This window comes from Genypterus blacodes, unplaced genomic scaffold (genome assembly GCF_046128005.1).
Source record: "Genypterus blacodes isolate CSIRO-AG114 ecotype Tasmania unplaced genomic scaffold, CSIRO-AGI_Gbla_v1 ptg000003l_1, whole genome shotgun sequence".
NCBI classification, from domain to species: domain Eukaryota; kingdom Metazoa; phylum Chordata; class Actinopteri; order Ophidiiformes; family Ophidiidae; genus Genypterus; species Genypterus blacodes.
In genome coordinates, this window is record NW_027466817.1 from 2,734,031 (window position 1) to 2,756,902 (window position 22,872).

A 22,872-nucleotide genomic window follows, 5' to 3' on the forward strand; every position below is an offset into this window, starting at 1 on the left:
CCTGTAAGGTTTAGGAGAGATTGTTTGCCTAAGCCTGTTGATGCACAATGACTGGTAGTCTTTCTGAAGAGCAGTACTGTTTTCCAGGCTATAATGCCTCTTGTGTCAGGATACAGTTGACTGGGGGGACCTGTGTCATTCTCTATTTGGTGTTTGGTGCAGGCATGCTGGTTACTGTTGTAGGGAACTCTGTTGTCATTTTGTCAGTAGCCTGTTTCAAGCACATGCATAAGCCTACCAATGTGATGATTATGTCTCTGGCTCTGGTTGATCTGCTTGTGGGTGCTGTTGTGATGCCTTTCAGCTCCGTTCGGACAGTTGATGGCTGTTGGTTTTATGGTGATACCTTTTGTTTGCTTCACTCCAGTTTGGACATGTTTCTCTGTAGTCTATCTATCTTCCACCTAATTTGCATTGCTGTGGACCGATATCAAGCAATATGCGATCCTCTGCATTATTCCAGGACAATTACAATGTCAGTGGCCTGGATTATGGTAGGTGCCAGCTGGGCACTGGCTGCTACTTATGCCTTTGGGCTTCTGTACTCAAAGGCAAATATAGCAGGGTTAGAGGAATATATGGCATCTATAAACTGCCTGGGCAGCTGTAATTTTATATTAAACTCCCTCTGGGGAATCCTGGACAGTATTATCTGCTTTTTCTTTCCATGCACTGTCATGATTTGCCTGTATGCTAAAATAGTTTTTGTGGCTAAACAGCATGTAAAAAAGATTGAAGATATAAGCAATTTTAAGAATTCAAATGACAGAGGAAAAGGTGGGTTGATTAAACAGTCAGAGCACAAAGCAGCAAAGACTCTGGGTATTGTCATCTGTGCATTCATCTTTTGTTGGCTGCCGTATTTCATAATTTCTGTAATCGATGCTTTCTCTGGTTTCAGCTCACCTTTTGCAGTCTTTGAAGCTTTATTTTGGTTGGGTTACTTAAATTCCACCTTAAATCCAATTATTTATGCCCTGTTTTATCCTTGTTTCAGAAAATGTTTAAAGCTGATTGTTACATTTAAAATTTCTTAACATTAATCCTAAACATAGCAATCACAGCAATACATTTATGTGATCTGGGGGAGGCAGTAGCTCAGTGGGTAGAGCTTCCGCTTGGGAACTGGAGGGTCACAGGTTCGAGTCCCTGCCAAGGTGTCCCTGAGCAAGGCACCGAACCCTCAATTGCTCCCCCCTCTGCGTAGGGTGGTAATGTAATGTAAGTCGCTTTGGATAAAAGCGTCTGCCAAATGCTCGTAATGTAATGTAATGATCTGAGCCAGCTACACAGATAAACAGTTTAAGCCCTTGGTGAAATGTCCACATTAGGGACAGGTGATTGTTTTGTCTTTTTAAATTTAATTTGTAATGTAAGGAGTATTTCTTTCGGTTGTTTGTTATTTTATGTATGATGATTGCACTATAACGGCACAGATACTCCACAGTATTTTGATTAAGATATATATATGTTGCAGTCCTAGTCACTGCAATGTCTTTCAAGTTACAACTGGACATATTTGATTTGAAAACTTTTACATTGATTCACGCTTTGGCAACCTTTTCTTCATAGCAATATTGCTGGACCAACTTGGGTGGGTGTTTTTGCATCCACAAAGAATGAGGTTTTTTGTTGTTTGCGTCATTAAAAAACTAATTGTTATCTTGACATTGCCATGATTTGCTGCGGATAGTTTAAAAGCAAGGCCCCATCCACTTGCTCTCATTATGCCGTCAGCATCACCACATATTTCCCATTCTGTCCCCTTTTCTAAAACTCTATTTAATAAATGTCTTTTGGTTGTGAATCAGGTTGTGGCCTGACTCCTTTATGTCACTTCCTGTGTGTCAAGGTTGTGACATACAGTAATAGAAACTGATCCTATTTGTTCTGTTTTCCCTAGTTTTGTTTAAGTGCACAGGTCTTTTGTTTGTGTGTGGTGTGCTTAAGTGACTAATTTTAAGGGACTTGTGTGGTGGCTCCATGAACCAAACCTTTTGTTTTGCAGCTCTCGTGTTAGGTTCCACATTGCACTTGTGTAGACGAGCACAGTGAGTTGTCAGGATTTGTTTCTATATATCTCCCTGCCTTGTGAGTGTGTGTGTTTCCCAGTTGTTGTCCGTCTGTCTCTTCCTGGTTGGGCCAGGTAACCTGGTCCCTGTTCCCGTCCTCTCTCCTACACACATGTCACTCATCATCAGTTCATCAACCATCAGCTGCCTGTATGTAAGCATTGGTTCATTTATTGTGTCTGGTATTGGCCTTTCAAGAGTTCAGTCACGAATTTGTGTTGTTTGTGACTTTGTCTCATCCGGTCTTGCATTTTAGAACTCCAGGTTCAACCCCCCAGTTTCTGCTCCGTCTGCACACAGCAGAGACTGTCTCGTCAGCTCCAATTTGCTGTGAGCTTCCGCATGCCCGACAGCAGCTCCAGGTCCCAGCACTTTAAGCTGCTCTTGCTTCCACTCTGTCCCATTCCAGCGTTAGCTCTCCTGAGACTTTGTTCACATTAAAGATCTTTGGATGCCAACTCCAAAAAAGGGCAAACTGTCATAATTCACATCATTTCACCAAGTGCTATTTTTTAAGGTTATATCCCTTGAGTGTCCTTGAAGAATCTAAAATAATAGGGATGACATATTTAAATTATATCACAAAATTATGTTATAACAGACCTTTGTCCATACATAAAGCACATCACATGGTATGAACAAAGTAAAAGGAAATCCTAGGAGGTACTGCTATGAATGCAACCTGATCTAGATGGAGAAAGAGGAAATCCTAGGAGAGACCGCTGTGCAAGTTATCTGATAGGTGTTAAAAAAACACATCACTGGAAAGATTCTCCAACTTTAGATTAGGAATACAGGACAGAGGTTCGTGTGGATCACATATACTGTAATCAAAGTTACACTGAGTCTGCTGCATGGGCATAGGACTTGTTCTAGTGATAAAACTTTGGTAGATTAAAATACATGCTTGTCTGTGTTAACAAGGCATATGACTGGACCCCAAGCGGCCCTCACCCGATGCATTAATCGAATCCAGGCCCGGACTAAGAAAACAAAGATATTATAAATGAATACAAGACAAGTACACACCAACATTAAAACCAATATTAAATCAAGATAATATTGATATATATATATATATATATATATATATAAAATAAATATATAAAGGATATATACTTTTGTTTATAAAGCATAAGAAACGAGGGAAAGAAAATAAATATATAAAAAAGTAAGTGCTTAGTACAGTGGACCCAAGGGTTGTCCGGGGTGTTTTTGTAAGATGCTTGGGCGCCACCTGGAGATTTCATAAAAACTGGGATGGTTTGTAACCTGTTTTGTTTGTTATCCCGAAACCATAAGTGCTTTATAAAATATAAGTGCTTCAAAAAAACATGCATCTATAGGCAAATAGTATAATAAAATGTATACAAGATTAAGCAGTAAATAAATAAGCATGTATACGTAAATATAAGAAATGAAAGTGCTGTGCAGGTTTGCAGGATTAAAACAATAAACATATCCCCTTCCAGTGGAACAATCCCGCGTTTCCTTTTTTAATCCCTCCCCTCTAATGTCCGAGTCCGTCCATACTATTAATAAAAAACAAAAACAAATAAATAAACAAATACGTACATCATTCCATATAACCATGCTTATGAAGGGGGTAAATATGCCGGTTTAAAACATGCATAATGTAATGTTTAGTTTAGGAATACCAGTCTAGATGTTTGTGTGGAGCACATTTAATCAAAGCCACAGGTGTGGATCACATACAATCAAATCCACACTGGATTTGTATCAAGTGGTACAGTAGATCCAGTAGATGGCACGAGATTCTGCCACAAAGGGGCACTGAGGTGACCTTATCATTGTGAAGCTGTCTGGAACTTCAACTAAAATGTGTCTGTGGTTGACCACAGTCACAGCATCAAAACAGGAAAAAATAGAATTATTCACTCTAAACATGATTGAGAAGCATCAAAATATCCATAGGTAGCTTTTCATTGCTCTTGTATCAGACAAAGTAAGCTCTCACATAGCCTAACTTGTTTTGTCTCTCCATTGAACAGCTAAACATACTGAAAAACAATGAATCTTGTATGCAGATGAAAAGGACTGTGATTGGATGGATCAGTGTGTCAAGAGATCATTTGTAGGTGTTGCCTGGGCTGTGTCTTAGAATGGATGACAGACGTCTCTATATTAACTCAGGGCACATTCTCCCACTAGCTCTGAGCTCCCGGTAACATTTGGGTGGGATTGTTTGTACATATATGCCCTTTGATGCACGATGACTGGTAGTCTTTCTGAAGAGCAGCACTGTTTTCCAGGCTATAATGCCTCTTGTATCAGGATAAAGTTGACTGTGGGGACCTGTGTCATCCTCTATTTGGTGTTTGGTGCAGGCATGCTGGTTACTGTTGTAGGGAACTCTGTTGTCATTTTGTCAGTAGCTTGTTTCAAGCACATGCATAAGCCTACCAATGTGATGATAATGTCTCTGGCTCTGGTTGATCTGCTTGTGGGTGCTGTTGTGATGCCTTTCAGCTCTGTTCGGTCAGTTGATGGCTGTTGGTTCTATGGTGATACCTTTTGTTTGCTTCACTCCAGTTTGGACGTGTTTCTTACTACTCTCTCCATCTTCCACCTAGTTTGCATTGCTGTGGACCGATATCAAGCAATATGCAATCCTCTGCATTATTCCAGGACAATTACAATGTCAGTGGCCTGGATTATGGTAGGTGTCAGCTGGGCACTGGCTGCTACTTATGCTTTTGGGTTGCTGTACTCAAAGGCAAATATAGCAGGGTTAGAGGAATATATGGAATCTATAAACTGCCTGGGCAGCTGCCATCTTATGTTTAACTCTCTCTGGGGAGTCCTGGACAGTATTATCTGCTTTTTCTTTCCATGCACTGTCTTGATTTGCCTGTATGCTAAAATATTTTTTGTGGCTAAACAGCATGTGAAAAAGATTGAAGATATAAGCAATTTGAAGAATCCAAATGACAGAGGAAAGGGTGGGTTGATTAAACAGTCAGAGCACAAAGCAGCAAAGACTCTGAGTATTGTCATCTGTGCATTCATCTTTTGTTGGCTGCCGTATTTCATAATTTCTGTAATCGATGCTTTCTCTGGTTTCAGCTCACCTTTTGCAGTCTTTGAAGCTTTATTTTGGTTGGGTTACTTAAATTCCACCTTAAATCCAATTATTTATGCCCTGTTTTATCCTTGTTTCAGAAAATGTTTAAAGCTGATTGTTACATTTAAAATTTCTTAACATTAATCCTAAACATAACAATCACAGCAATACGTTTTTGTGATCTGGAGGAGGCAGTAGCTCAGTGGGTAGAGCTTCCGTTTGGGAACTGGAGGGTCACCGGTTCGAGTCCCTGCCAAGGTGCCCCTGAGCAAGGCACCGAACCCTCAATTGCTCCCCCCTCTGCGTAGGGTGGTAATAGGGTGGTAATGTAATGTAAGTCGCTTTGGATAAAAGCGTCTGCCAAATGCTCGTAATGTAATGTAATGATCTGAGCCAGCTACACAGATAAACAGTTTAAGCCCTTGGTGAAATGTCCACATTAGGGACAGGTGATTGTTTTGTCTTTTTAATTTGTAATGTAAGGAGTATTTCTTTCGGTTGTTTGTTATTTTATGTATGAGGATTGCACTATAACGGCACAGATACTCTACAGTATTTTGATTAAGACAAATATATATATATGTTGCAGTCCTAGTCACTGCAATGTCTTTCAAGTTACAACTGGACATATTTGATTTGAAAACTTTTACATTGATTCACGCTTTGGCAACCTTTTCTTCATAGCAATATTGATGGACCAACTTGGGTGAGTGTTTTTGCATCCACAAAGAATGAGGTTTTTTGTTGTTTGCGTCATTAAAAAACTAATTGATATCTTGACATTGCCATGATTTGCTGCGGATAGTTTAAAAGCAAGGCCCCATCCACTTGCTCTCATTATGCCGTCAGCATCACCACATATTTCCCATTCTGTCCCCTTTTCTAAAACTCTATTTAATAAATGTCTTTTGGTTGTGAATCAGGTTGTGGCCTGACTCCTTTATGTCACTTCCTGTGTGTCAAGGTTGTGACATACAGTAATAGAAACTGATCCTATTTGTTCTGTTTTCCCTAGTTTTGTTTAAGTGCACAGGTCTTTTGTTTGTGTGTGGTGTGCTTAAGTGACTAATTTTAAGGGACTTGTGTGGTGGCTCCATGAACCAAACCTTTTGTTTTGCAGCTCTCGTGTTAGGTTCCACATTGCACTTGTGTAGACGAGCACAGTGAGTTGTCAGGATTTGTTTCTATATATCTCCCTGCCTTGTGAGTGTGTGTGTTTCCCAGTTGTTGTCCGTCTGTCTCTTCCTGGTTGGGCCAGGTAACCTGGTCCCTGTTCCCGTCCTCTCTCCTACACACATGTCACTCATCATCAGTTCATCAACCATCAGCTGCCTGTATGTAAGCATTGGTTCATTTATTGTGTCTGGTATTGGCCTTTCAAGAGTTCAGTCACGAATTTGTGTTGTTTGTGACTTTGTCTCATCCGGTCTTGCATTTTAGAACTCCAGGTTCAACCCCCCAGTTTCTGCTCCGTCTGCACACAGCAGAGACTGTCTCGTCAGCTCCAATTTGCTGTGAGCTTCCGCATGCCCGACAGCAGCTCCAGGTCCCAGCACTTTAAGCTGCTCTTGCTTCCACTCTGTCCCATTCCAGCGTTAGCTCTCCTGAGACTTTGTTCACATTAAAGATCTTTGGATGCCAACTCCAAAAAAGGGCAAACTGTCATAATTCACATCATTTCACCAAGTGCTATTTTCAAGGTTATATCCCTTGAATGTCCTTGAAGAATCTAAAATAATAGGGATGACATATTTAAATTATATCACACAATTATGTTATAACAGACCTTTGTCCATACATAAAGCACATCACATGGTATGAACAAAGTAAAAGGAAATCCTAGGAGGTACTGCTATGAATGCAACCTGATCTAGATGGAGAAAAAGGAAATCCTAGGAGAGACCGCAGTGCAAGTTATCTGATAGGTGTTAAAAAAACACATCACTGGAAAGATTCTCCAACTTTAGATTAGGAATACAGGACAGAGGTTCGTGTGGATCACATATACTGTAATCAAAGTTACACTGAGTCTGCTGCATGGGCATAGGACTTGTTCTAGTGATAAAACTTTGGTAGATTAAAATACATGCTTGTCTGTGTTAACAAGGCATATGACTGGACCCCAAGCGGCCCTCACCCGATGCATTAATCGAATCCAGGCCCGGACTAAGAAAACAAAGATATTATAAATGAATACAAGACAAGTACACACCAACATTAAAACCAATATTAAATTAAGATAATATTGATATATATATAAATATATAAAATAAATATATAAAGGATATATACTTTTGTTTATAAAGCATAAGAAACGAGGGAAAGAAAATAAATATATAAAAAAGTAAGTGCTTAGTACAGTGGACCCAAGGGTTGTCCGGGGTGTTTTTGTAAAATGCTTGGGCGCCACCTGGAGTTTTTCATAAAAACTGGGATGTTTTGTTTGTTATCCCGAAACCATAAGTGCTTTATAAAATATAAGCGCTTCAAAAAAACATGCATCTATAGGCAAATAGTATAATAAAATGTATACAAGATTAAGCAGTAAATAAATAAGCATGTATACGTAAATATAAGAAATGAAAGTGCTGTGCAGGTTTGCAGGATTAAAACAATAAACATATCCCCTTCCAGTGGAACAATCCCTCGTTTCCTTTTTTAATCCCTCCCCTCTAATGTCCGAGTCCATACTATTAATAAAAAACAAAAACAAATAAATAAACAAATACGTACATCATTCCATATAACCATGCTTATGAAGGGGGTAAATATACCGGTTTAAAACATGCATAATGTTATGTTTAGTTTAGGAATACCAGTCTAGATGTTAGTGTGGAGCACATTTAATCAAAGCCACAGGTGTGGATCACATACAATCAAATCCACACTGGATTTGTATCAAGTGGTACAGTAGATCCAGTAGATGGCACGAGATTCTGCCACAAAGGGGCACTGAGGTGACCTTATCATTGTGAAGCTGTCTGGAACTTCAACTAAAATGTGTCTGTGGTTGACCACAGTCACAGCATCAAAACAGGAAAAAATAGAATTATTCACTCTAAACATGATTGAGAAGCATCAAAATATCCATAGGTAGCTTTTCATTGCTCTTGTATCAGACAAAGTAAGCTCTCACATAGCCTAACTTGTTTTGTCTCTCCATTGAACAGCTAAACATACTGAAAAACAATGAATCTTGTATGCAGATGAAAAGGACTGTGATTGGATGGATCAGTGTGTCAAGAGATCATTTGTAGGTGTTGCCTGGGCTGTGTCTTAGAATGGATGACAGACGTCTCTATATTAACTCAGGGCACATTCTCCCACTAGCTCTGAGCTCCCGGTAACATTTGGGTGGGATTGTTTGTACGTATATGCCCTTTGATGCACGATGACTGGTAGTGTTTCTGAAGAGCAGCACTGTTTTCCAGGCTATAATGCCTCTTGTATCAGGATAAAGTTGACTGTGGGGACCTGTGTCATCCTCTATTTGGTGTTTGGTGCAGGCATGCTGGTTACTGTTGTAGGGAACTCTGTTGTCATTTTGTCAGTAGCTTGTTTCAAGCACATGCATAAGCCTACCAATGTGATGATAATGTCTCTGGCTCTGGTTGATCTGCTTGTGGGTGCTGTTGTGATGCCTTTCAGCTCTGTTCGGTCAGTTGATGGCTGTTGGTTCTATGGTGATACCTTTTGTTTGCTTCACTCCAGTTTGGACGTGTTTCTTACTTCTCTCTCCATCTTCCACCTAGTTTGCATTGCTGTGGACCGATATCAAGCAATATGCAATCCTCTGCATTATTCCAGGACAATTCCAATGTCAGTGGCCTGGATTATGGTAGGTGCCAGCTGGGCACTGGCTGCTACTTTTGCTTTTGGGTTGCTGTACTCAAAGGCAAATATAGCAGGGTTAGAGGAATATATGGAATCTATAAACTGCCTGGGCAGCTGTCATCTTATGTTTAACTCTCTCTGGGGAGTCCTGGACAGTACTATCTGCTTTTTCTTTCCATGCACCGTCTTAATTTGCCTGTATGCTAAAATATTTTTTGTGGCTAAACAGCATGTGAAAAAGATTGAAGATATAAGTAATGTTATGAATTCAAACGACAGAGGAAAAGGTGGGTTGGTTAAACAGTCAGAGCACAAAGCAGCAAAGACTCTGAGTATTGTCATCTGTGCATTCATCTTTTGTTGGATGCCTTATTTCACAACTTCTTTAATTGATGCTTACACTGGTTTCAGCTCACCTTTTGCAGTCTTTGAAGCATTTGCTTGGTTGGGTTTATTCAATTCCACCTTGAATCCAATTATATATGCCCTGTTTTATCCTTGTTTCAGAAAGTGTTTTCATCTGATTGTTACTGTGAAAATTTCTGAACATAAATCCTAACATCCTTAACATAAGATAATAATAATAATCTTGGTCATATTGCCACATGACAGACAGGTCATTGTATTTCTATTCTGTTGTCATTTACAATTTACTGTTGAGGATTCCTCTTGTTTGTACTCTTTTTACTGCGTGATGATTGTTCTTTTTTGCTATTTAGTCATAGAGCAGCTCATGCTCTTCAGTATTTTGATTAGAAAAAAAAACACTTTAAAATGCAGTCTTTGTAAATGCAATGTCTTTCTAATTACAAGTACACATATTTGATTTGAAATATTGCACAGTGATCTATGGCCATCAACCTTTTTTTCAAAGCAATATACAGTAAAAGTAGATTAGTAACTTTCTTTCATTTGAAGCAGTAAATTACGGTGAAAAATCAGCAAGATTAAAAGGGATACATTGGTGTTGATTAGGTAAAAAGATCTGATTGGAAGTGTCTTTATAGATCAAGAGAACAAGAACCTGCAGCAAATATACATGTAAAGGAGGGTTTTATTTTGTGTTTGAACCAACCTGGATTAACAGCATTCTCTCCCAGGGGCTATTTGTTATCAAAAACTATATGATAAGAAGTAAAATCATCAATATTTTAATGATTATTACTATTTCAATTATTTTGCTCTGAGGAAAAGGACATCAAGGGTTCACTCTGTCCTGCTACAGGAGATTGATATTGTAGTATGATATGCAGATATGTCTTGTTTATGGGATTTAGAATAAACAAGACATATCTGGATATATTTTGGTTGACCTATTCAATGACCTCCTGGCTTGGGGAGCCTTCTGGCGTCAGAGTCAGTCACAGTGCAGGAGAATAGAAAGGGAAATAGAGAATTGGCTGCTATGACCCATCTTCTGATTATACTGACACCACCGCTGACCAAGTGTGACAGGCTGTATTCAGACCTGTGGTTCATTTGCTTTGTTCCGATTCTGGGTATAATATTTACAAACAATCATTGTTCAGATTTGTGTTCCCACAGTTACATTCACAAACGCCCCAAGACTTTAAGGGTCAAAACCAGGAGGATGGTCATACACAAGGAGACTTTTACTAGGAATAAATGCTGGATTGCTCACATAAAAGCTACTGACACTAACTGGACAGAAGAGAAGGAGCACAAAGTCTAAATACATGTAACCAGGTTCAAAATGTATCTATGTTTTGGTTTGAAATTTCACCAAGTCTCTGATAAATGTCTGGTTGTTGTCTTATTCATGTTTTGGATGTGTTTTGTTTTATTTAAACACATTTTATTTAAAGTGTCCTCACTCGAATTGTTACTTTAAGTGGTCCCTGGTTGATGACGCGCCATGCGTTATGGAGAGGAGGGCTGTTGACTCAGGTCCGGGAGATTGCATGTTATATTTATTTTATTTGTACAGGAGACAATCTTCGGTAATAAAGAAACAACCAGCAGCTGTCTGTGGTCCGGTTTATTTATTCAACACAAGAACACAACGCAGAGATAATCAGGAGTGACGGATGTGCTGCCAGCCTGGTCAGCTATTACAGCGGTCCAGACACACCTGTTATATACACATGGGGGAAAGTCCAGGCAAAGTAGCGTTTTACGACAGACTAATTGTAAAATAATTTTTTGCAGCTTAGATCATTTCTATGAGGTGTCCAGAACAACATACTAAAAGTCCTAAGAAATCCTAGTTGAGGAAATATGTTTAATTCTCATCAATCCGAGATGTGTGCCAATAAGGCCAGGCAACAATACACCCCAATGGGGCTATTTTTTTCCTTTACTCCAATCAAAATGAAACTTTACACAATGAAAGTACCCATGAAAAGTAACATTTTTTGTATTACAAGTTTCTTCAAAAATGAATTTTAATATGCAAATGAGCTATACACTAATCGAATATGCCCAAAATACACCCGCATAGGCTTAATTTTTTCCTTTACTCCTAACACAATAAAAAGTACATAGTAAAAGTATACATGAAAATTAACTTTTTTTGTATTACAAGTTTCTTTTGAAATTAATTTCAATATGCACATGAGCCCCACACTTACTGAATATGTCCTAATTTGCATAGGCAGAAACACCATTCGTAGGTATGACAAATACATCGGCCCAGTCTTCATCCAATCATTGTACTACCAATGGGTGATGGCAATGCTGCTTTTAGACTGGCCTCTAACCTGAAAACTGCCTGGCTTGGTAGTACCTGCCAGGGGTATAACCCCCGCCGGTATAGTCTTCAGGGTCACGGAGGCACACAAGCCTCCCCACCACGACAAGGTAGCAACAACAGGGGAGGGGTTTTTTTTGTATGTTGTTCTGGACACCTCATAGAAATGATCTATGCTGAAAGAAATTCTTTTACAATTAGTTCCATTTTTGGCTCCAAAATGAGTTACTTTGCCTGGACTAAATCAAGTTTAGAGAGGCTAGCTGGGGTGATTGGGGATTAGAAACAGCTGGATGATGAACCAGGTGGATGACACAAAGGAGCAGCAGAGGGAATCTGAAATAAAAGGGGATGTCAGTGACTGAAAAGTAACTTGAAACAAGGAATAATTAGGAACAAACAGACCATAACCTCGTCCGTAGAGTGGGGCATGACAGTGCTGCCCACCCTCTATGCCTGGCACCTGACAGCCCAGGTTCATCAAGATGACGCTGGTGGTAGGGCGAGGGAGTTTCAGTGTCACAGCCACAAGATTAATCACCGTGGACACAGTAAATGGGCAAACCAAACAAAAGGGCAATTTATGTGATCTCACACATAGGGGAAGGTCGTGCGTTGACAATCAAACCCTCTGGCTGGTAAAGGGGCGGGGTGCAATGACGGTCAGCCGCTCCATGTAGTGTCTTGAGTTCCTGATTAGAACATGCCTGGTACAGGTCCAGGTGCAAAGCCACTGACTAATCAGAGACAAGGCTGAGGGCACACTGACCTCTTCTTCCAGAGCTGGAAACAGGTGGCGGGGGGGCGTACTGAGGAGCACTGAAATTGTGCGAGACCAGTGGAAGAACATGGCAGTGTAGGCATACTCTACTCAGATAAGGTATTTGCTGGTTTGTTCTGGTAGACAATCTAGTGCAGGCCGGTTCCCAGTTCCTGGTTAAGGTGTTCTGTTTGGCCATTAGACTGGGTGTGGTATCTGGAGGATAGACTGATGGTGGCTCCTAAGAGTGAGCAAAATGACCTAAAATTGTCCATTCTGTTCAATGTTCTAAAAAATCGTCCATTGAAAATAATTGAGGAGCCATGGAAAGATGAAAGACTCGATTATGTTTGAAGAGACTGGGAAGACTGAGAAGGAGTGGATGCCCTGTGATAAGTCTGAAAAGATACTCCAAGAATAAAGTTAAGAGTGCAACACTAACCTACAACAATATAGTTCTACTAATACTTTGACACAAAATGAGGACATTATTGTAACAGAATTGAAACTCAGGCAAACCGCATTTGTTGCAAACACAGCGTCTATAAACTCAAATGAAATGATCAGAGCCAATGTTAATTTCTTTTCGATTAAGTTGTTACTCATCATCAAGTTAATGTTTTGCTTGTATAATATTAGAAAAAGCAAAGACACTACTCCCATTCAATTGTGTATCACTTCTTTGCCCATTGCCCAAAAAAATTATGTTGATTGGACTGTTTGACAGGATGCAGATGAAAAAGACTGTGATTGGATGTATGAGTGTGTCAAGAGATCATTTGTAGGTGTTGCCTAGGCTGTGATTTTGGCTGCAGGACAGAGGTCTCTATATTAACTCAGAACGAGTTCCCCGACTAGCTCTGAGAGCCTTGTAAAGTTTGGGTGAGATTGTTTGCATATGTCCTTTGATGCATGATGACTGGTAGTGTTTCTGAAGAGCAGCACTGTTTTCCAGGCTATAATGCCTCTTGTGTCAGGATACAGTTGACTGTGGGGACCTGTGTCATCCTCTATTTGGTGTTTGGTGCAGGCATGCTGGTTACTGTTGTAGGGAACTCTGTTGTTATTTTGTCAGTCGCTTGTTTCAAGCACATGCATAACCCTACCAATGTAATGATAATGTCTCTGGCTCTGGTTGATCTGCTTGTGGGTGCTGTTGTGATGCCCTTCAGCTCCGTTCGGTCAGTTGATGGTTGTTGGTTCTATGGTGATATCTTTTGTTTGCTTCACTCCAGTTTGGACATGTTTCTTACTACTCTCTCCATCTTCCACCTAGTTTGCATTGCTGTGGACCGATATCAAGCAATATGCAATCCTTTGCATTATTCCAGGACAATTACAATGTCAGTGGCCGGGATTATGGTAGGTGTCAGCTGGGCACTGGCTGCTACTTATGCTTTTGGGTTGCTGTACTCAAAGGCAAATATAGCAGGGTTAGAGGAATATATGGAATCTATAAACTGCCTGGGCAGCTGCCATCTTATGTTTAACTCTCTCTGGGGAGTCCTGGACAGTATTATCAGCTTTTTCTTTCCATGCACTGTCTTGATTTGCCTGTATGCTAAAATATTTTTTGTGGCTAAACAGCATGTGAAAAAGATTGAAGATATAAGCAATTTGAAGAATCCAAATGACAGAGGAAAGGGTGGGTTGGTTAAACAGTCAGAGCACAAAGCAGCAAAGACTCTGAGTATTGTCATCTGTGCATTCATCTTTTGTTGGATGCCTTTTTTCATAACTTCTTTAATTGATGCTTACACTGGTTTCAGCTCACCTTTTGCAGTCTTTGAAGCATTTGTTTGGTTGGGTTACTTCAATTCCACCTTAAATCCAATTATCTATGCCCTGTTTTATCCTTGTTTCAGAAAGTGCTTTCATCTGATTGTTACTGTGAAAATTTCTGAACATAAATCCTAACATCCTTAACATGTTCAGATAGAGATATCTATTGAAATAAGCTCTTGGTCATATTGCCACTTGACAGACAGGTCACTTTTTTTTATTGTTATTATTTACTGTTATTTACAATTTACTGTTGAGGATTCCCCTTGTTTGTACTTTTACTGTATGTGTGATTATTGTTCTTTTCTGCTATTTAGACATCTCTTAGGCAGCTCATACTCTTCAGTATTTTAATTAGAAAAAAACCCTACTTTGAAATGCAGTACTTGTAACTGCAATGTCTTTCAAATTACAGCTAGACATATTTGATTGGACATATTGCACACTGAGTTTTCCAACCTTTCTTTCATAGCAATATACAGTAAAAGTAGAGGAGTAACTTTAAGTGTTTTAGCACTATTCAATTTGAAGCAGTAAATTATGGTGAAAATCAGCAAGATTAAAACGGATATACCATTACATTTATTGCTTAATTAATCCATTTAGTCTGATCGATAAAAAATGACATTGGGCGACAATGAGGAGAAACATAGCAAAGTATGTAAGTATGCAAGACTGCTTAAACTATAAATATACAATCATAAAATTACAGACCGGTGTCCATTATGGACAATATGGCCACTTTAGGAGCATCGTAATCTGGATCACAAGATAAAACAAACCCTTTCACACTGTTTGATTGGTCTCTGTTGCCATTTTGTCCTCTGTAGTGTAATCCATTTCTGTTGAAGAAAATAGGGGGTAAAAAAGCCAAACCAAGTCATTATATGTCCAAATTCACTGGACATATATTGGTGTTGATTGGGTAAACAGATCTGATTGGAAGTGTCTTTATAGATCAAGAGAACAAGAACCTGCAGCAAATAAACATGTAAAGGAGGGTTTTATTTTGTGATTGAACCAACCTGGATTAACAGCATTCTCTACCAGAGGCAATTTGATATTGAAAACTATATGATAAGAAATAAAATCATCCATATTTTGACAATTATTACTATTTTAATTATTTTTGCTCTGAGAAAAAGGACATCGAGGGTTCACTCTGTCCTGCTACAGGAGATTGATATAGTAGTCGTATAGTGATGTGTACGTTCTGTGCAGATATGTCTTGTTTATGGGATTTAGAATACCACACTTCATTGTGATTCAGAATTCAAACATAAAAGAAATGATGTTGCATTTGTTTATTATGAATTAGAATTATGTCTACTTATGCCTTACTGTTATCATAATGAACAAAAGGGCAATATATTGCATCAAGGCTTTACTATCAACTTGATGAACAAGAACATTTAACAATGCTCTTTCTGTGTTCTGCTCTAATTAATGTAACAACAATACATTCAAGCTAAGGATAGATTTTGGTTGACCTACTCAATGACCTCCTAGCTTGGGGAGCCTTCTGGCATGGAGACAGCTCAACAGCCAAGAGAACTGGAAAACAACAGTCAGAGTGCAGGAGGATAGAAAGGGAAATAGAGAATCGGCAGCTATGACCCATCACCTGATTATACTGACAACACCACTGACCTAGTGTGAAAGGCTGTATTCAGACCTGTGGTTCATTTGCTTTGTTCCGATTGTGGGTATTATGTTTACAAACAATCATTGTTCGGATTTGTGTTCACATGTAACATTCACAAGCGCCCTGAGACTTTACTAAATAAAGGCCAAGCCCTTGCAAACTGTTTTGAGATTGGTCAGAACTGCCTGGGAAGTTTAATCAGGGTCAAAAACAGGAAGATGGTCATACACAAGGAGACTTTTACTAGAAATAAATGCTGGATTGCTCACATAAAAGGTACTGAAACTAAATGGACAAAAGAGAAGGAGCACAGGGACTAAATACACATGGGGGAATCAAGACAGGAGAAGCCAGCTGGGGTGATTGGGGATTAGAAACAGCTGTGACTAAGACACTGAGCCAATAGGGTTGTGCTGGATGATGAACCAGGCGGATGACACACAGGGGCAGCAGAGGGAATTTGTTTGTAATTTCCAGTTTGTATATGCATGTTAACATAGATCCTATCATTAATTCAGACAGACAAAGTAATTGTGAATGGTGAATTTTGGATATGCAGGATTCGATCTTAGGGCATAGAACTCAGCGATTTGGTGCCAAAAGGACCTCAGCCAGCCTATCACAAACAGAGGAGTCAGTCTTTGTCTTCTGTTCTTCTTTCCAGCTGTTATCTTCTCCGTAGTACAGTTTTTCTTTGTGTTCAACTTCTATGTAGTCTTCAATTAACTTATACAATTTAACTATTTGTGTTACAATAAATGCTTTCAATGCTTAATTAGAAAACACAAAATTATAATGTCAATGTTATGGTCAAAAACCTGTATGCTTCCTGTGTTGCTTACAACAGTGTCAGACTCTGTAGCTATGTAAATAAACAATAGTGAATGAACAAAGTTACAACACTGGTGTAACTAAAACATACAAAGCTACAACACCGACTTCATATTTATACATTAATAAATGATGGGTTCAAACCCAATATGAAGCCTGTAAACTCAAATGAAATCATCAGTACCAATATTAAATAGTTTTTAACTAAGTTATTACCAATCGTCTAGTTAATCTTTGATGCATACAGTATTAATTAACCTTATCAAAGGCCTAGAATATGCTAAGCCACTACTTCCATTCAATTGTTTAACTTGTTTGCCCATTGTCCAAACAGAAATACTGTCTATTGGACAGTTTGACAGTATGTGACACAGACGGTGATAGGATGGATCAGTGTGTCAAGAGATCATTTGTAGGTGTTGCCTAGGCTGTGTCTTTAGGTGCAGGACAGAGGTCTCTATATTTACTCAGGGCATGTTCCCCCACTAGCTCTGAGCTCCATGTAATGTTTGGGTGAGATTGTTTGCATATGTCCTTTGATGCAAAATGACAGGTCGCCTTTCTGAAGAGCAGCACTGTTTTCCAGGCTATAATGCCTCTTGTGTCAGGATACAGTTGACTGTGGGAACCTGTGTCATTCTCTATTTGGTGTTTGGTGCAGGCATGCTGGTTACTGTTGTAGGGAACGGTGTTGTTATTTTGTCAGTCGCTTGTTTCAAGCACATGCATAAGCCTACCAATGTGATGATTATGTCTCTGGCTCTGGTTGATCTGCTTGTGGGTGCTGTTGTAATGCCCTTCAGCTCCATGCGGTCAGTTGATGGTTGTTGGTTCTATGGTGATATCTTTTGTTTGCTTCACTCCAGTTTGGACATGTTTCTCTGTACTCTCTCTATCTTCCACCTAGTTTGTATTGCTGTGGACCGATATCAAGCAATATGCAATCCTTTGCATTATTCCAGGACAATTACAATGTCAGTAGCCTGGATTATGGTAGGTGCCAGCTGGGCACTGTCTGCTAGTTATGCTTTTGGGCTACTGTATTCAAAGGGAAATTCAGTTGGGTTAGAGGAATATATGGAATCTATTAACTGCCTGGGCAGCTGCCATCTTATGTTTAACTCTCTCTGGGGAATCCTAAACAGTATTATCATCTTTTTCTTTCCATGCGCTGTCATGATTTGCCTGTATGCAAAAATATTTTTTGTGGCTAAACAGCATATAAAACAGATTGGAAATAAAAGCAATCGTATGAATTCAAAGGACAGAGGAAAAGGTGGGTTGATTAAACAGTCAGAGCACAAAGCAGCAAAGACCCTGAGTATTGTCATCTGTGCATTCATCTTTTGTTGGATGCCTTTTTTCATAACTTCTTTAATTGATGCTTATACTGGTTTCAGTTCACCTGTTGCAGTCTTTGAAACGTTTGTTTGGTTGTGTTATCTCAATTCCACCTTAAATCCAATTATTTATGCCCTGTTTTATCCTTGTTTCAGAAAATGTTTTCATCTGATTGTTACATTGAACATTTCCAAACATACGTTTTAACCACAATAACCACATCAGTACGTTTCTGTGATCTGAGACAGGTACACAGATGATCATAAAGTTAAACATTTAAATTAATCAAAAGAGATATTTTTGAAAACAAGCCTTTGGTCACATGGGGACCTGTTTTGTTTCTATTTTTTCTATTTTGCGTTGCACAAGTAATTATGTTTATTTTATTGTACATTATTATTTATCATGTCACATTTTTTTGATTAGTTTTTCTGATGGTTTTAATGTAAATATTTTGTCATTAATTTGTATTCAGTTATTTGTATGTTGTTTACTGTAAATGGCCTCTTGCGGCTCACCTCCAGTACCTTCATCGCCCACCAGAGGCCACTGCCCAAACTTTCGGAAACTGGTGTATGGAACTGTCAGACCTGATAGTGTCTTCTTTTCCCCTTATCTATTTTCAGTTTTTTTGGGAAAGAACTATTACCATGTCGAGACATCTATTTCAACGTCGCTGCGTTAAACTAGTTGGTTTTATTATAGAGAGCAACGCTCTTCACAGTCCGCAGCCTTGAAGAAGAAGAACACGAGCAACAAGAAGAATAACAACAACAAGAACCATCGCTTTTCTCCGTGTGCTTTAGACAGGATACAATGTAGTTCTCACAGTAAACGGTAGATGGCAGCAATGCGCCGTTAACGGGTCTAGTCTGCCGAAAAGTCAAGTAGAAGAAGAGGAAGAGCCTGCGCGTTAGACCCCATAGTGCTAGCACAGCTCCGGCGCGTTTTGGGTTTACAGAGAAAGTATGGCCGGCAGCAGGTTAGAGAAGTTTGGAACCGTATTCACACGGTAAGACAACACTGACATTTGACGTTGGCGTTAAACAATGATCTAACACACACCCGCAAGGTTAGCTTTGTGCGAGTTTCGTCCAGCACGTCATCCAGTAATTGCACCCGTATTTCCGTTAATAGAGACGACACTGTGAAGATACAATGTCTTGATTTTAATTGTTCCACGCTTCATTTTGAATTTAGAATTAACACGAATAAAGAAATGATGTCGCATTTTTGTAAGAATGTGTATAGACATCTTAGTTTGAAGCAGGTGGACTGTCATAACAAGGTGACCTTTATGGCGTTCACATTCCGTCATTCTTTTTTTAAAATACTACCCACAACCAAACTGCTCCTATTTCAAGTAACTCTCTGTCCACATTTGTAGATTTCATTTTAGTTTTAATAATTGTAGCTTGTTGTTAATGAGCCCATATGCAGAAGATTCCACTAACAACAGACTGTGTGGTGTTCTGCAGTAACTAGGGACCGTTTTAACTGCTGACCTAAGACAGAATGTGGTTACAGTCACAGAATAAGAACAAGAGTAAATAACACTGTAAACATGATTGACAAAATAACACCATGTAATTTATATGGAGTCCTTGTAGCTTTTTGATTCATGGTGAATTTTGTGTATGGTCCTTATTTATACTGTATATGCTTTTGTAGGTGGCAATTAGTACCTCTTGAGAATTGTGTATATTGTCATTTGTGTAAAATTAAAATCTTTCACGATAATGAAAGCCCCACTAATGTCTTACTATTGTCAAGAAGGATCAGAATGGCAAAATATTCCAATAAGGCTCAATTATAAACAGGAAACAATGAATAAGAACTTTGAGTCATACTCTTCCTGTTTTCTGCTGTCATCAAAGTAACTACAACACATTCAAGACCCCTAATTTCATGGTGATAATTTCCATTCTATAAACCATTGCAGGGACCTGTACATGCTTCTTGGAGAGACTTGAATGCAGACAGAAAGAAAAGAAGTGTTAGAATTGTCTTAATATTTAGCGTTTTTGTCATGATTCTTGTCTTATTCTGTGCTTGTGTATTATCAACAGGGTTCGAGATCTTTTGCGCTCTGGTGTCATGAAACCATCAGAGAAGCCCATTTGGTACGATGTGTACGAGGCCTTTCCACCAACGAGGGATCCTCGCTATGTAAAGATACAGACAAAACCAGATAGAAAGAAAATGGAGACTGTGTCTGATATATTTTACAAAGAGGATGAAATCAGAGCGTAAGTGGACTGCTCATATGATAAATATTGGTAATATAAGTTTGCATACACGATTTGCAAGATGATACATATATTTCAAGGGACAAACATCCAAGCTGGTGTAATGAACCTGTAGGTATTCAAGGAATCTTAAAACGGCAGCTCTTAAAAAGATGTTTACAGTTACTTGAAAATGCCACTTTTCATCTTTCAACTTGGACATTTGTTGCTGTGGTGTGTTCAGTGCTCACATCACCTCAAATCACATGACTTAAAGTCGTGGTTTATTCTTGACCACAGCAAAGTGCCATTTTGGAGTGACTGACTTCCTTATACGACCCTGCAACCATGGGTTACGTCAATCTGTTCAATTCAATCACTGACAGACGGGAGTCACAATTGGAGGACTTCTCGGCCATGGCGGTGGTGTGCCTTCCCTGAGTACCCTCTTGTGGGTACTCAGGGTATGGGTAGAGTAATGTAGACTGCGAAAGATGCACATTTTACTGTCATGTGATAGTTATTGACGGATATTTGATAGACATTTTTGTTAATTTTGGTGATTTGTGGTTTTTTGTTGAACCACAAGTGTGGTGGTGGTAATGAAAAAGCTTAATGTCTGCCTTACAGGAAATTCTATCAGATCTATTGGATGGGTCCTCGGCCTTTTGACCTGACCAAATCAAACTTTGTGTCTACGTCTCAGAGGTATGCTTTCACCTTTCACTGGTAAAACTGTTTGCAAGCAAGTTTCAAATTATGGAAGTAGGAATTCAAACAAGTGATTTTCTCTTTAATTGTGTGTTGTTTTTTTCTTTGATGCCAGTATTTAAGAAGGAATGACAGCATATTCAAATTGAGAGTAACATTAAAACATTTGCCAAAATTATGTGTTCCTGTTTTTTGTTTGGACCAATAGATTTGTAAAGAAATACACAGAACTGAAGAGCCTCGGAGAGCTGGACGACTCCGTTTTGTTTGAGGAGACTGGGAAGGCCCTGCTGGCTGAAGGCATCACGCTGAGAAGGAAAGGAGGTCCTATGGTGAGATTGAAAAGATGAAACACTCAACAAATCAATTTTAAGAAGTTGTAGAGAAGTACAGAAAAGACTGTGGCAGAAAGAGATCATTGGTCCCCTATAAATATATGGTCCATCTATGTTTTGAAGTTGTAATACACACATGGACGTGCTGGATCTGTCTCAGCACTGTAGTGTGTAGCGTTTGTCTCTTGAATAGATCTTTTGAGAAATCCTGCCAATAAACAAACAAACAAACCAACAAACCAACAAACAAACATGGTCTATAGAATAACTACCTGGTCCTGCCTATGATAAAGAGGTTTTGGTAGACATTTGACTCAAAAGAATTGCTGTTACTTGATTTTGTCTTTATCAACTAATCAAATAATCAGAAACGTGTAAGACCTTTACTTTGAAATACCTTTACTGCCTAAGAGTCTTAACATATTATGACCACTGCCAGATATATCCACCAAGGTGAGCAAATCCAGTCGACCAGTCAGACTGATGCTTATGTTTTGGTCTGCCTTTGCAACTTCTGCAAATATGTACCTGAGCATTACTCCTTTTATCCTGCAGATGGCAGCAAGGTCCAGGGATCCAGTGCTGGAGCTTAAGTTAACAGACATGTTGGCAGAGGTGCAGACTGACGGTCCTGCTGAGATACCAGAGACGGAACAGAACACAAAGGAATCATAAACCTCAGCAGCTCAATGGTCATGAAAACCAGTGTCTCTGTACCACACGTGCTGATGTGTTTCTTCATTTAGGTCTGAGAGTGATGGACGCCTATACCAGATGAAGAAGTTTTAGATTTCAACAGTTTATCTTGTAAAAACCAGTGTCACAACACACTTCTACAGGATTGGTTGATCTGTAAACTCATTGCCGACAAGTGACAGATGTCATTCAGGGCTACATTCCTATCAAACAGTGAACAGCACCACACACATGTTCAATCACACAGTGACATTTGCCCAAAGGCTCGTGGAAAGCAATGGACGCCAACTCCGGAACAACATACAGCCTAAAAATCCAAAATGAAAATGACCCATATTGTTGTGTCAGTCCTTGGTTAGCACAGCTGTAATCTTAATTTGGTAATGTTTTGTCCTCTGTCATTGTATTTAATGGGATTCTGCTTGTTACTGCAAAAATCACTAAACTATTTTGCTGAAAGGAATGAATACTTGGGTATTATTTTGTAGTTTTCAGCATAATGCGATAGTACATCTTGTATAGATTAGTTTGTTGATGCATTGTAATTTTTTCGGAAAATTAAGCAAGTTTAAATAGATCACAAAGCATAAAGGATTGCATTTGTTATCATATCTGGAAATGCAACAAAAACCTCTGCAAAAATATCTACCAGTCAGTGTTCTAAGTTCATGCTTACAACTTTCACTGTTTTGTTCCCTGCACAATGTATTGCTTCAACTTTATTATGAGCTTAGTTGAAATGTCTGGACTTGCAGACTTGCAGTTGTCTGATGGAGCCAGAGAGCTCATGCAGCCTTTAACTGGATCATGAAAGTCCTCCTTGGCTACTGTATTTTCCACAT

The 22,872-nt window shown here is 39.1% G+C and overlaps 6 protein-coding genes across 6 annotated transcripts; all 6 read left to right on the forward strand.

The window, feature by feature from the left end:
* Nucleotides 1-47: 47 nt before the first annotated feature.
* Nucleotides 48-1,037, forward strand: LOC142992174 (trace amine-associated receptor 13c-like). The gene has a single exon (XM_076142503.1). The coding sequence runs from the start codon at nt 48-50 to the stop codon at nt 1,035-1,037; it is 990 nt and encodes a 329-aa protein (XP_075998618.1).
* Nucleotides 1,038-4,305: 3,268 nt separating this feature from the next.
* LOC142992180 (trace amine-associated receptor 13c-like) lies at nt 4,306-5,295 on the forward strand. The gene has a single exon (XM_076142518.1). It carries the CDS (start codon nt 4,306-4,308, stop codon nt 5,293-5,295), a length of 990 nt encoding a protein of 329 aa, XP_075998633.1.
* Nucleotides 5,296-8,548: 3,253 nt separating this feature from the next.
* Nucleotides 8,549-9,550, forward strand: LOC142992189 (trace amine-associated receptor 13c-like). The gene has a single exon (XM_076142530.1). The coding sequence runs from the start codon at nt 8,549-8,551 to the stop codon at nt 9,548-9,550; it is 1,002 nt and encodes a 333-aa protein (XP_075998645.1).
* A 3,826-nt stretch (nt 9,551-13,376) lies between these two features.
* LOC142992198 (trace amine-associated receptor 13c-like) lies at nt 13,377-14,378 on the forward strand. The gene has a single exon (XM_076142541.1). It carries the CDS (start codon nt 13,377-13,379, stop codon nt 14,376-14,378), a length of 1,002 nt encoding a protein of 333 aa, XP_075998656.1.
* Nucleotides 14,379-17,265: 2,887 nt separating this feature from the next.
* On the forward strand, nt 17,266-18,267 carry LOC142992203 (trace amine-associated receptor 13c-like). The gene has a single exon (XM_076142555.1). It carries the CDS (start codon nt 17,266-17,268, stop codon nt 18,265-18,267), a length of 1,002 nt encoding a protein of 333 aa, XP_075998670.1.
* A 668-nt stretch (nt 18,268-18,935) lies between these two features.
* mrps23 (mitochondrial ribosomal protein S23) lies at nt 18,936-22,489 on the forward strand. The gene is made up of 5 exons (XM_076146129.1): nt 18,936-19,072; nt 20,130-20,309; nt 20,919-20,996; nt 21,208-21,331; nt 21,890-22,489. Exons 1-5 carry the CDS (start codon nt 19,029-19,031, stop codon nt 22,007-22,009), a joined length of 546 nt encoding a protein of 181 aa, XP_076002244.1. The 5' UTR covers nt 18,936-19,028; the 3' UTR covers nt 22,010-22,489.
* Nucleotides 22,490-22,872: the final 383 nt, after the last annotated feature.